The 13,496-nt window shown below is 43.7% G+C and overlaps 1 protein-coding gene across 8 annotated transcripts in view; it reads left to right on the forward strand.

Annotated features, from left to right (window-relative positions):
* Positions 1-11,508, forward strand: part of LOC105463787 (ADP dependent glucokinase) — a 36,043-nt gene extending 24,535 nt beyond the window's left edge. For 6 of the 8 annotated variants that reach the window (XM_071101077.1, XM_011711092.2, XM_071101082.1 and 3 more), the window contains 4 exons: positions 3,294-3,414; positions 7,149-7,345; positions 8,000-8,098; positions 9,939-11,508. In XM_071101077.1, coding sequence (XP_070957178.1) covers positions 3,294-3,414; positions 7,149-7,345; positions 8,000-8,098; positions 9,939-10,493 — 972 coding nt within the window. In that variant the 3' untranslated portion in view covers positions 10,494-11,508. The remainder of the gene's footprint in view (positions 1-3,293; positions 3,415-7,148; positions 7,346-7,999; positions 8,099-9,938) is intronic. The other 2 variants (XM_011711093.3, XM_071101081.1) reach the window with 2 other exon arrangements.
* Positions 11,509-13,496: the final 1,988 nt, after the last annotated feature.

Below are 13,496 nucleotides of genomic sequence, written 5' to 3' on the forward strand. Positions count from 1 at the left end.
CAATTCTTCCATTCACTTGAACACACAGAGGCCATTGTAGGGTTATTAACTGGCCTAATTTCAATATTGTTATGTCTCAGGAAATTTTAGTGAGGCCCAAGGAGAGGGCGAGAGACGGGAACAGCCGGTCCATGGAGTGGTCAGAACACATAAATTATTTATCGATTAAATTCACTGTCTTATGTGGGAATGATCTGTGGTGTCCCAAAACAGTTATAATAGTAGCATCCATCAAAGATCACTGATCACCATAACAGACATAATAATGAAAACCTTCGAAATGTGAGAACAACCAGAATGTGACAGAGACACGAAGTGATTACATGCTGTTGGAAAAGTGGTGCCCAGAGGGGACCACAGGGTTGCCACAAACTGTCAATTTGTAAAAACTGCAGTATCTGCAGAGCACAGTAAAGTGAAGCACAATAAAATGAGGTATGCCTGTACTTCTCTCCCTCCAATGTTTATACGATCATTATGAAATACTTGACTTCTGCATGTTACAAACCTCACACTACATTTGTTAGTACTTTTCTTCAGTTATCTCTTAAAGAGATTTAAATAATAAGAAAAATAATCTTATGTACTTATCTAGCATTACCATTTCTGTTGTTCTTCATTTCTTTGTTTAGATCCGTATTTCTGGCTGGGCACGGTGGCTCATGCCTGTAATTGCAGCACTTTGGAAGGCCAAGATGGGCAGATCACTTGAGGTCAGGAGTTCAAGACCAGCCTGACACGGTCAGGTTGTTTCACCCAACATGGTGAAACCCCATCTCTACTAAAAATACAAAAAAAAAAAAAAAATTAGCCAAGTGTGGTGGTGCGTGTCCATAATCCCAGTTACTTGGGAGGCTGAGGCGGGAGAATCACTTAAACGCAAGAGGTGGAGGTTACAGTGAGCCGAGATCACACCACTATACTCCAGCCTGAGCGACTCCGTCTCAAAAAAATACAAAAACATATTTCCATCTCGTGTCATTCTCCCTTCTGCCAGAAGGACTTCTTTTAACATTGCTTGTAGTGGGAGTCTGCTAGTGATAAATTCTTTCAGGTTCCGTATACCTGGAAATTCTTTTACAGTAATATGCTGAGATGTTTGTAGGGCTTACTAAATTTATTCCTGTTTCTTTTTTTTTTTTTTTTTTTTTTTTTGGAGACAAGAGTGTTGCTTTGTCACCCATGCTAAAGTGCAGTGGCATGATCTTGGCTCTCTACCTCCCAGGTTCAAGTGATTCTTCTGCCTCAGCCTCCTGAGTAGCTAGGATTACAGGTGTACGCCACCACACCTAGCTAAATTTTTTGTATTTTTGGTAGAGATAGGGTTTCACCATGTTGGCCAGGCTGGTCTTGAACTCCTGACCTCAAGTGATCTGCCTGTCTCAGCCTCCCAAAGTGCTGGGCTTACAGGCATGAGCCACCGTGCCTGGCCAGTTTATTCCTGTTTTTTAGGGATCGTCCTTTATTGTCTGATGTTCACACAATGTTTTGAAAACCATTGTTTCATACATTTTGTCTTTTTTGTTGTTTCAGGCAGGAGGGTAAATATGGCCTGTGGCCCTCGTTGTCTCATCTTGGAAGTGGAGCACTAGCCAAGAATTAGAGAAAGGAAGTAAAGTGGTTGGGGCAAAACTTTCAGAATTGGCAAGTAAAGGGCATGTGTCAAGGCAGAAAAGGGAGAGGAGTATATTTTTATCCAGAAGCCGGGATTTCTTAGATAACACAAAAGTACCTCTGTACAAAGCAGTCTATATAAGCAGTTAATTAGCAAGTTAATGCCTTTTGAAGCTTCTGGGTGGGACATATTAAATCTGAAATGGGCCGAGTATGTTGGCTTATGCCTGTAATCCTAGCAATTTGGGAGGCTGAGATCTCTTGAGCTCAGGAGTTCGAGACTAGCCTGGGCAACATAGTGAGGCCTTGTCTCTATTAAAAATAAAAATAAAAAATTAGCCAGGCCCAGTGACTCATGCCTATAGTCCCAGCTACTCTGGAGGCTGAGGCAGGAGGATCGCTTGAGCCTGGGAGGTCAAGGCTGTGGTGAGCTATGGTTGTACCACTGCACTCCAGCCCGGGCAACAGAGCAAAACTCTGTCTCAAAAAAAAAAAAGAAAAAAAAAATGTGAAGCAATGTTGACAGTCTCTGGGGACTTTCCTTTAAATCTCAGTGCAGTCTTCATTGTTCAGTGGTTTTGAGTCTGCTAGCCTGGCCTTGAATGGTGTGGCAAAAACAATGGCTTATTGGAGTTGAGGAACAAGAACAGATAAGAAATGGCTTCTAGAAAGAATAGCCAGAGGGAGGCCCTGGTTGGAGTTGAAGAAAAAGGTTTTGGAAAAGCTGCAGAGCCCCTTCCCCTGAAGTCTCTCAGTTGGGATGCTCTTTAATTCTCATATTGAAAAGGCTGTCCTATTCACGTAACAGTTCAGTAATGGGAGAGAATTTTATTCCACAAATGAGGTCACCCGGTTGAGGATATGGTGATCCAGAAACTGTTTTTATACCGTATAAAAACTCAAACAGTTTTCATCTGGCAGCTTTGTTGCAGACAACATCCCATGTCTCTTTGCGTGCACAAGGTGTGAGTGAGTAAAGAAAGTGGGGGTAGGGTCTTCTTTGGCTGTCATAGTAGCAAAATACCATAAACTTAGGGTCTCAAGCAACAGAAGTTTATTTTCTCACAGTGGAGACTGGAAAGCCCCAGATCAAGGTTCCAGCAAGGTGTGGCTTCTGGTGAGAAGTCTCTTCTTGGCTTGCAGGTGGCCACCTTCTCAGTGTGTTCCCACACGTCCTGTCCTTGGTGCACGCGGTCGTGGGAGAGAGATTGATCTCTCTCTCTTTTCTTATCAGGTCACCAGTTCTATCTGATTAGGACCTCAACTCACCATTATGACCTCATTTCATATTAATTACCTTCCAAAAGCCCTATCTCCAAATAAGCCACATGGGGGTTTGGGCTTCACCATCTAAATTTGGGGAGGTGACACAAACATGCAGTCCTCAGCAGAGGGAATGAGATGCAGCAGCTGCATAGGTGCCTGATGGCTGTGACACAGTTCTTTTGTCAGCCTCTCAGTTCTGGGTACATTATGGTCATACCCTCCAGAGGCCTTAGCCCTGGTGACATGCCTTCTACTGCACACCTCCAAACCAACAGCTTTCAAAATTAGATTTGGATTCCAATATTTTGTTGAAATGATTAGAATCAGCCTGAATGTACTGTCCTGGGGTACTGTTGAGGTTCTGTGGGGCAAGGAACGGGGCTCCTGATGGACTTCGTGTTGCTTGTCTCCAGGTTCTTCTTTGCGGTCCAGTTGGTCCAAAGCTACATGAGCTTCTTGATGACAATGTCTTTGTTCCACCAGAGTCATTGCAGGAAGTGGATGAGTTCCACCTCATTTTAGAGTATCAAGCAGGTAAGGAAATGAGTAAGTAATGGTGGCAAGACCAGTCAGGGGACTGTGTATTGTCAGATGGGGGTGTGACTGTGCCAGAAATTTATCTTGGTAAATCAGCAGGATCCTGTTTTTGCCATACTGAACGTTTCCTGACCTATTGGTTCTACTGAGCTGATACTGGCCATTGTCTCAAGGGAGACTGATAGAGTATTACAACATGGAAGAAAATTTCCAGGTCTACAAACAGAATTGCTCTGAAGCCAAGATAAATCAGACTGTAGGAAAGCAGGCATCTCAAATAAAAATGAAAATGTGTTAAACACACATATATAAAGTTTTCCTTTATGACTAAGAGAAGAGAAAGGCAGGTAGCATCCATTCAGCTCTGTGCTGGATTCTGCCCTAGGCCTTTCTGACTGACTCTTCCTAGCTGCTTGGGGTTGATTCCAAGCTACTGGCAAGTTTCTCTGGAGCATTTTATTTTTCCTTGGGTGTGTGAGTGGAAGTGTTTTGTATTTAACATCACTATATTGTTTCCCATCAGATGTTCTAACGTTAATAAATCCACATCCACTGCATCCCATCCCCTCTTCCCTGCAGATTTTATGTGTTACATAGATTAGGCATCTGGTTTCTGAGAAAATCTTAAATACTTGGACATACTTTGATCCTGTGTATTTCCTGCTGTATTTTTCCCTCTGCTCAGAACTCAGACTCTTGAGTTTCTGATTCAACACATTGTTAATTCATATTTAAGACTCAAGCATCTAAACAGACTAATTGGTACCTTGAAGCAGCACTTAATACTCTTTAGTGAACTACTTCCAAGTCAGTTAAGAGAATCTTCTCTACTAGAGTAATTAACTTTAACACAAGATATGAACTATGTTGTTTCTTGAAAATTATGCCTTTCTCCAGGTAGAAAAAGAGTTGTAACATGTTCTGGTTCTCTTTCGGGTCTTTACTAGAATCAGCTGGGAAGTAAGGAAGGATAGGGTCTGAAAATTAGGGAAACACTGTTGACGTAGGCAGTTCATACTTAATGCTACACGAGTTTTTGAGTTTCTCAGCTTTAGTTTTCCCAAGTGGGAAGTAAGAGTGATAGTTTTTGCTGCCTGATCATTGTGGTAAGGATTAAGAGATTGGTTGGTGTGTGGAAACACTGTGAGCAGCCTGGATGAAAAGATGACCTGGCTGCGCACCGTGGCTCACACCTGTAATGCCAGCACTTTGTGAGGCTGCAGCAGGTAGATCACAAGGTCAGGAGTTCAAGATCAGCTTGGCCAAGATGGTGAAACCCCTTCTCTACTAAAAATACAAAAATTAGCCAGGTGTGGTAGCGGGCATCTGTAATCCCAGCTACTGGGTAGGCTGAGGCAGAGAATTGCTTGAGCCTGGGAGGTGGAGGTTGCAGTGAACCGAGATTGCACCACTGCACTCCAGCTTGGGCGACAGAGCAAGACTCCGTCTCAAAAAAAAAAAAAAAAAAAAAAAAAGAATGCCCTGACTGTGGACTGGAAGGGTCTGGAATTGCTAAAGATGAGCCTCTGAGGTATTGCTGCCATGAGTTCCAGATTCATGTCACTTTTTTTTTGGCACCCACAGCATGAACTGGGGAGCTTTGTGATTCCTGGTTTGTCATTTTCCCTGGTGACTACAGAGTGGAGAGTCTTATGTCTTCAGCAAGACTTTGATGATGTATTGGACAGCTGTGCCTTGTATGTAGTTAAGGAGACAGCACAGCTCACCTCACAAAGAGTGTCTCCATCCTTGGGTTTATAAGCGTCACACTTTAGTTTTTCTTTCCTATGCCTTTTCTGTGTACAAAGCAGTGGACTTCCATTAAACTTTGTGAGGTGACATTTTCGTAGGTCCAAGGAGGGAGCCTAGACTGGTGGCAGCAGTCCTGGGCTCAGCTCTCTCAACAGAAATCCATCCCCAGTTTCTCTCTGACATCAATAGGGATATTCCAAGGGATGTGTCCACTTTTTTTTCCACATTCTTTCTTACCAAACCTCCCCAGAGAAGCCATCGTCAGGCTTGGGCTGGGAATCCAGTGAGTCACTATGTAGAGGTTTTGCTGACTTACTAGCTGAGGGCAGGATGATACATTGAGAAGAGATTGCTTGCAGAAATGAATACAACACTTTGTGAAGAAAGAGAGGCACTAACTACCATTACAGGCAGAATTCGATCCATTTGCTTCTCGGGCCACCCCTCTGCCCTGTGTCCTGTGGAAACAGCAAGCAGCTCTGCATGGTTCTTCTCGTCCTTGCCTTGCAGAAGCCTGTTTGTTTTTGCCTCTGTCACTTCCTGAAGCAGTGTATTTTGAATACGGTGTGGCTCCTTTTTCCTAGATTCAATCAGGTCGTGTTTCCTGGCAGTGTCACTATTCAAGGGTTGAGTTCATGTCTTGCTCTCTGGAGAATATCAATGTAATGTATTTTTCTCATTGTACAGAGTCTTTGTTGATTTGCAAAATGTTGGATTTGGAGTTCATAACCATATTTTTTGTTGTCATGGGCATTTAAGGTCATCAATCTGTTCTCTTATTTGCTTGTTCTTTTAATTCATTCCCATGGCTATATGCCAGACGCAGTGTGACGCAGAAGGAATATGATAGAGGATGACACAAGCCCTGCCCTCAGCTCACAGTTTACAGCCAGAGATAGACACTTGGAAAAAGTAATTACAGGCTGGGTGTGGTGGCTCAGACGCCTGTAATCCCAGCACTTTGGAAGGCCGAGGCAGGCAGATCACCTGAGGTCAGGAGTTTTAAGACCAGTCTGGCCAACATGGTGAAATTCCATCTCTACTAAAAATACAGAAATTAGCCGGGTGTGGTGGTGGGTACCTGTAATCCCAGCTACTTGGGAGGCTGAGGCAGGAGAATCACTTGAACCTGGGAGGCAGTGGTTGCAGTGAGCCGAGATCGCACCATTGCACTTCAACCTCGGCAACAGAGCAAAACTCCATCTCAAAAAAAAAGAAAGAAAAAAAGAAAAAGTAATTGCAAAATCATGTGCCTCAGTCCTGTATTAGGGTACAGTGGTGGCTCCGGAATGGAGGTAATCAAGTCTGCTTAGGGGTGGTAGAGTTAGGAAAGGCTTCATATTAAGGGAGGAACTAGCACTTAAACTTTGTCTTAAACAGTCATTCCTCCAAGCAACTCACATAGAAGCAACTGGAGCAGCCAGATAGTCTGACCCTTTGGATCAGGTGCCCAGAAACCACTGATGGGCAGCAGGGACGAGGAGATGCAGTGAGCTTGGCTGTTGGGAAGGAATTCAGCCTGCTTAAGTTCCAACTGAATGAAAGATGCTCAGGGCAATGCTGTGAGGAAGAATGTGCTTTAAACAATGACAGCCGGTACTGTCTGCAGGGCGTGCGTTCTGCGCACTGTATGCTGGTATTTGGAAGTCATGCTGCTGTTCTGTACTGTCTCTCCTGTGTTTGAGAGCTCAGTGGACGGTAGGGCTCTCCTGGGACTCGGGGAGCTAATTACCCTGAAAAAGGCATATAGCACCCATACTATGTTTCTGTTTCTTGGTTGGGTTTGGGTTTAGGTGTTTGGTTTGTTTCTTGCAGTGCCATGCTGACCTCAGACCATTGTTGCCAGGGTCTCCTCAGCCAGAAACCAGCCTGCTTGGAGCCAAGGCTCCAAGCCTGTGAGGTGGCTGAAAGTGCCCCCACAGCTAGGAGACCTAAAGCCTCTTCCTTTTCTTCCCATTGTGTTGACTGGGTTTTTCCAGGGGAGGAGTGGGGCCAGTTAAAAGCTCCCCATGCCAACCGATTCATCTTCTCTCACGACCTCTCCAACGGGGCCATGAATATGCTGGAGGTGTTTGTGTCTAGCCTGGAGGAGTTTCAGCCAGACCTGGTGGTCCTCTCTGGATTGCACATGATGGAGGGACAAAGCAAGGAGCTCCAGAGGAAGAGACTCTTGGAGGTAATGGCACTGTTACAGAATTTCACAGAACTCAGCTGGTGGTTTTCTTCAGGTTCCAGCCTCTCTTGGCATCTGCTGCCTTGTCTTAGGTCCTGGCCTCGCAGGGACATAATCTTGGCAGCTGGCTGTAGAGCTTGCCTCCTGCTGCAGTGAGGCACCTCACTGTATCCCTACAGACGTGGGCAGCAGCTTGAGTAGGACAGGTCAGAACATCTTCTTGCCTGAGCCTCTGCATCCTGTGCTAAACTGACCGTGGTTGCAAGCTGCAGGGTTTGTAGTTTGTGTCTTTTGTGTTATTTGTATCATCTCACTTCACATCAGCTATGCTGCAACTCCTACAGATTCGTACAGCAGTCGAAGTGAACTGCTCCATTTAGGTCCCAGGAATAGGCTGGCCACATGAATATACAGGGACACTTCTTTGTCATCTCTGATTCTGTATCCCTGATGGCTCTGCACAGCCTAGTCTTCCCTGGTGGGAAAAGTGTCCCTTGTCCACAGAGGCGGTGGGGGACCCACATTGCTTGTAGCTCTCGTGAGCATGCAAAGAAGGCCATTACCAGGAGGAACCGCCTCTCAGGATCTGATCTATTTTCCCCCTTTCTTTACTTCCTTCTATTTCTAATGGCAGTGCTTATCTTCTTCTCTTTGCAGGTTGTAACCTCCATTTCTGACATCCCCACTGGTATTCCAGTTCACCTAGAGCTGGCCAGTATGACCAACAGGGAGCTCATGAGCAGCATTGTGCATCAGGTAACCACATGGGACCATCGTTTGGCCCTGATCCTCATAGAGCCTTGCAGAGAAGCTTTTTTGTGCAGTGGGACCATCTGTTTGGGCTCAGGGACTGGCTCACTGACATGTAGGTTTGTGTCACTCAGAATCAAGTCCATGGAGATCCAAATAAGGATCCAGGACTGTTCTGAAACAGTAGTGTCTCCTACTAGGTTAAAGTTACATAACTGACAGATTTGTCGATATTTCTCCTCTGGAATGGGAAAGTTGAAAGTGAGTGGAGAAAACTGAAAGCCCAGCTCAGCTGTTTTCAGTTGAATTTCAAGAAGCTCAAAGCAAAGAAACTTTGGGGGAACCTCCCTCCTTCCTCAGGCATCTGGGTGTTTGGCGCCTGCCTCTGGGCAGCAGCAGTGATTAGTATAAATCCGAGCAGGTGAGGCTTCAGAACACAAGCTTTGGAGACCTGGGTTAGCATGCCAGCCTTGCACTCCCCGGCTTTATGAACTCAGGCAAGTATCTCACTGGCAATCTATTGTTACCTAATCTTCTTAATTGGTTATATATTCATTTGGTTAAAAAATACTCCAGAACTATGAAAAGATATGCAATGAAGTCTCCCTCCTACTTCCTCCCCTTCCCTACTTGTAACCTTCATCAGTTTATTTCCAGAGTTCTTTTGTACAAGTATAAGAAAATACGGAAATATATCCTGATTTTCCTTTTCCATCCGCTTTTCCCCAAAAAGATAGCATAGCCTACTGAATACACTGTTCTTCACTTTGCTCTTTTTTTCACTAAATATATCTTGGAGATCTTCCTGCATCACTAACATGGAGAGTATCCTCTGTCTTTTCACAGCCACATGGTTAAAATGAATGTGTAGATGTACCTCTGTTTACTTAACCTGAACCTTCTTGATGGACATACTGGTTATTTACTGCCCTTTGCTGTTACACACAGTGCTGCAGTGAACGACTTTATACATGATTTTATTTTGCGTGTGAGCAAGTCCATATGTATGAGAAATTTTCAGAAGAAGAACAGCTGGATTGGAGCATAAGAAAGCATTTGTAATTTTGAGATTGCCAGCTTGCCCTCCATGAGAATTATACCAGTTTACTTCCCACTGGCATTCTTTACAAATGCTTGTTCCCTCATATCCTTGCTACCAGAATGTTAAAATTTGCATTTATATCAGTCTGACAGATGAAAAAATGGTATTTCAGTATACAGTCATCCCTCGTCATCAGCAGTGTGTGGGCCGGGGGTGGGGAGTGTATTCCAGAACCCTTCCCAGATACCAGAATCTGCAGATGTTTACATCCTGCAGTTGGCCCCATGGAATCTGTGGATTAGACAAGTTGGCCCTCCCTATCTGCAGGTTCCACATCCTCGAATACTCTGTTTTCCATTTGAAGTTGGTTGAACCCACGGATATGGAGGGCTGACTGGTGTTCTTTTTTTTTTTTTTTTTTTTTAAATAGACTTCATTTTTTTTTTTTTACGGTAATAATTAGGTGCACAGCAAAATACAGCAGAATCCAAGAGAGTTCCCATATATTCCCAGTCCCCTCACACACACAGCCTCCCGCACTACCAGCAGCCTGCACCAGAGTGGCACATTTATTATAACTAGGGAGCCTACACAGGCACATCATCAGCACCCAAAGTCCATAGTTTACAGTTGGGCTCACTCTTGGTGTTTCTCAGTATAGCTTTTGTTTGGGTTTTTCTTCTCACCTTTAAAAAAAAATGAGCCATTTCTATTTCATTTTCATTTAGTAACTGGCTATGTCATGGGACATCTTAGGAGCCAGGTTATCTCCATCAGAAAGAGACCTGTCATTGTTTTTGTTAGCAGGTCTTTCCTGCGGTGACTTCTCTTGGGCTGAATGAACAGGAGCTGTTATTTCTCACCCAGTCGGCATCTGGACCTCACTCTTCTCTCTCTTCGTGGAATGGTGTTCCTGATGTGGGCATGGTCAGTGACATCCTCTTCTGGATCTTGAAAGAACACGGGAGGAGTAAAAGCAGAGCCTCGGATCTCACCAGGATCCATTTCCACACACTGGTCTACCACATCCTGGCAACTGTGGATGGACACTGGGCCAACCAGCTGGCAGCCGTGGCTGCAGGAGCTCGTGTGGCTGGGACACAGGCCTGCGCCACAGAAACCATAGACACTAGCCGAGTGTCTCTGAGGGCACCCCAAGAGTTCATGACTTCCCATTCGGAGGCAGGCTCCAGGATTGTATTAAACCCAAACAAGCCAGTAGTAGAATGGCACAGAGAGGGAATATCCTTCCACTTCACACCAGTGTTGGTGTGTAAAGACCCCATTCGAACTGTAGGCCTTGGAGATGCCATTTCAGCCGAAGGACTCTTCTATTCAGAAGTACACCCTCACTATTAGGAAGATTGTTAGGGGTAATTTTTCTGAGGAAGGAGAACTAGCCAACGTAAGAATTACAGGAAGAAAGTGGTTTGGAAAATAGGATTGAGAGGGTCAGAACTGTTCATAAATCTAGTTGGAAGACAGCCAAAGAAATAAAAGCAGATTAAACTGTATCAGATACATTCCAGCCTGTTGGCAACTCCATAAAAACATTTCAGGTTTTAATCAGAATTTAGCTAATGAGACTGGATTTTTGTTTTTTATGTTGTGTGTCACAGAGCTAAAAACTCAGTTCCTAAATCCTCAGTTTATGCGGCGCCATCTAGTATTTTAAGCCAAACTTCTTCACCCCTGAGAGCATGTCAGCTGGAGAAAAGCACTCCTTCCTTGCCCACTTGAGAAGTGCACGCCCACTCACCCAACATCCTGGTCTCTAGGAAAGCCTCATGTGAGGTTCCTCTCTCTCTCAGCTCAGTGCCCATGGGCAAGGATCATCATTTCCATTCAGTGTTACAATGACAATATTTAATGAGTATAACCTTCTCAGTCTCCTGCTCTCAAATTTAGGACAGAGCCGCTAAGGACAAAACAATCCCTCCTGTGCTTTATGATGGCAGCAGGGGCTGGGGAGCCTCTGAGGGACTCGTTCATTCTGCAGTTGTCTAGAAGCCTGGGTGGCGTCGTGAGCTGAAGGATCGTGCTTTCCTGTCCTGGCTCCATAGGTTATAGGCTGGCTGGTGAAAGGTTCACGTGGCCCGAGCTGAACTTCATTGCCTAGCTTTGGATGTGCTTTCTGCCATGAAGACTGATTTTTGTTCGTTCTGAGCCTTCAAGGAATTTGCTTTTTACAACTGGAATATGCTCCTGTGTGTATAACAGATCATGTATGTTTTATGTTTTCATTGATCATTAAAGAGTTTGACCTCAGAGCTCCAGGATCATCAATAAATTTGTCATGTTATATATTTATTTTTTTATAAATCAAGACTTCTGTGTGCTCTTAAATATATTAAAAACAATTTACATTTCAGGATTTCTGTCTGTAATTGATTTTTGTTTCCATCACCACTCTGAAACCAGATAAGATAAAAATCATTCTGGTGTTCATTTATGATGTACATGTTACTTTGCTCTTGAGGTACTTGCAGTCCCTCATGCTGAGCCTGGGCTATAGGCCTGTCCTGTGGGGTTGAAACTGACACAAAGTACTAGTATGAAGTAGCCCAGTTAAAGCTGAATTAGAGCATAGCAGTTTGAGAGCACGGTGAACCGTTTCAGCTTGTTCGGAGGGCAGTATGAACATGGCAGTTGGTGGTGGGCCTGCCTAGTTCATCGGGTTTTCATTTCCCCCGGGCCCACAACAGCTTCTAGAATCTCAAAACTACCTCAAGCTCTTCATTTGTGACCTCCCTTTCCCTGCTTTGGGTAAGAAAGCTTGATTACTCCTTCAAAGAAAATTTAAGCCTAGAATGCAGCTTGTAACTCAAAGCTGCATAGGCTTAAATTAACGAAATATCTGGCTGCTGTCTCATCCTTCTGTTTCCCAGATAAGTTAAAAATAACCAACCTTCTAGCCTATTTTTATTAGAAAGGCTTATATGAGATTTTTATTTTCTCAAGAATTGAAATATTTATATTCTAAACCTAAGACAACTTTATTAGGAGTTGTGAAGTGTTCTCCACATGATCTTTTCTAAGTTGACTGAGCCCCCGGTCCTGAGTGTATATTCTTAACAGGTTCTCCATTTTTTGATTGGTGCTGCCAATAAAGACTAGTTCAGGGAGTATAGACCGCACGTACCCTATAGCAGTGTTTTTCAAATAATGGATCTTGAACTAATAGCCACTAAATCCATTTGGTTATCACAAAAAGTATAAAAACACATCATACATTATAAGGGTAAGTATAAGTAAGCATTGTTTTGTAAAGTGTCAGTGACTGTCTGAGTGTATATAGATTTGAACATACATCCCCCTGCAGAATGTCCCATCTTTTTTGTGAAGTAGCTAAGCAATAGAAGTGATGGGTATTTATCACACAGGACAGATTATGCAGAGGTGAGCTGGAAGGGTAGGATAAGCTGAACAGGTAGGGGCTTCAAGTTTCTCAACCCTTTGCTTTGGTGTTTTACAAAGGTATTTTACATATGATTTTATATGAAGAAATGTTTGAAAATCCATTGGCCTAAAAAGGATGCCCAATGAAGAGTGAGTCTTCCTGAAAACTGTTGGTACACTCTGGCTTTCATCTGAAACTGATTTAAAATGCAGGGAAAAGAAAAGCTGCAGCATACAAAGCACTATGAAGAAGTAAGAGTACAGCCAAGAATCTGTCATCCTTATCATGCAGGTACAGTTTGCATTGTATTGTCTCCTAACAAGTTTGAGAAGAAATCCACATTCTACACAAGGTTTTGAGATGGTGAGTACTGAATGATGTTGGACAAGTTACCCTTACTGAGCCTTACTTTGCTCATCTGTAAAATGGGGTTAATGATGGTACCTACCTTCATAGGGCTGTTGATTAAAGGAGACTGCCATGTGGAATATTTAGCACAGTATGGGGCACATATTTAAGAGTTAAATAATTGTCAGTTATAACTAAGCTGAACAGACAATTTCCTGGGTCTCTTTAGAACTATTTTAAATCACTGAAAAGCTACTTGTAATAATTTAACATTTTGTTTTCTGGTCTTTTAAGGTAAAAATGTTTATATAGTGAAACTGCACAAATTTTAAGTGTGCCATTTGGTAAGTTTGTTTTTTTTTTGTTTTTGTTTTTGTTTTTGAGACAGTCTTACTCTATCACCCAGGCTGGAGTGCAGTGGTGCAATCCCAGCTCATTGCAACCTCCGCCTCCTGGGTTCAAGTGATTCTGCTGCCTCAGCTTCCCAATTAGCAGGGATTACAGGCACCCACCACCACGCCCAGCTAAGTTTTTTGTATTTTTAATAGAGACGGGTTACCCAGGCTGGTCTCGAACTCCTGACCTCAGGTGATCCACCCACCTCGGCCTCCCGA

This window comes from Macaca nemestrina, chromosome 7 (genome assembly GCF_043159975.1).
Source record: "Macaca nemestrina isolate mMacNem1 chromosome 7, mMacNem.hap1, whole genome shotgun sequence".
NCBI lineage: Eukaryota > Metazoa > Chordata > Mammalia > Primates > Cercopithecidae > Macaca > Macaca nemestrina.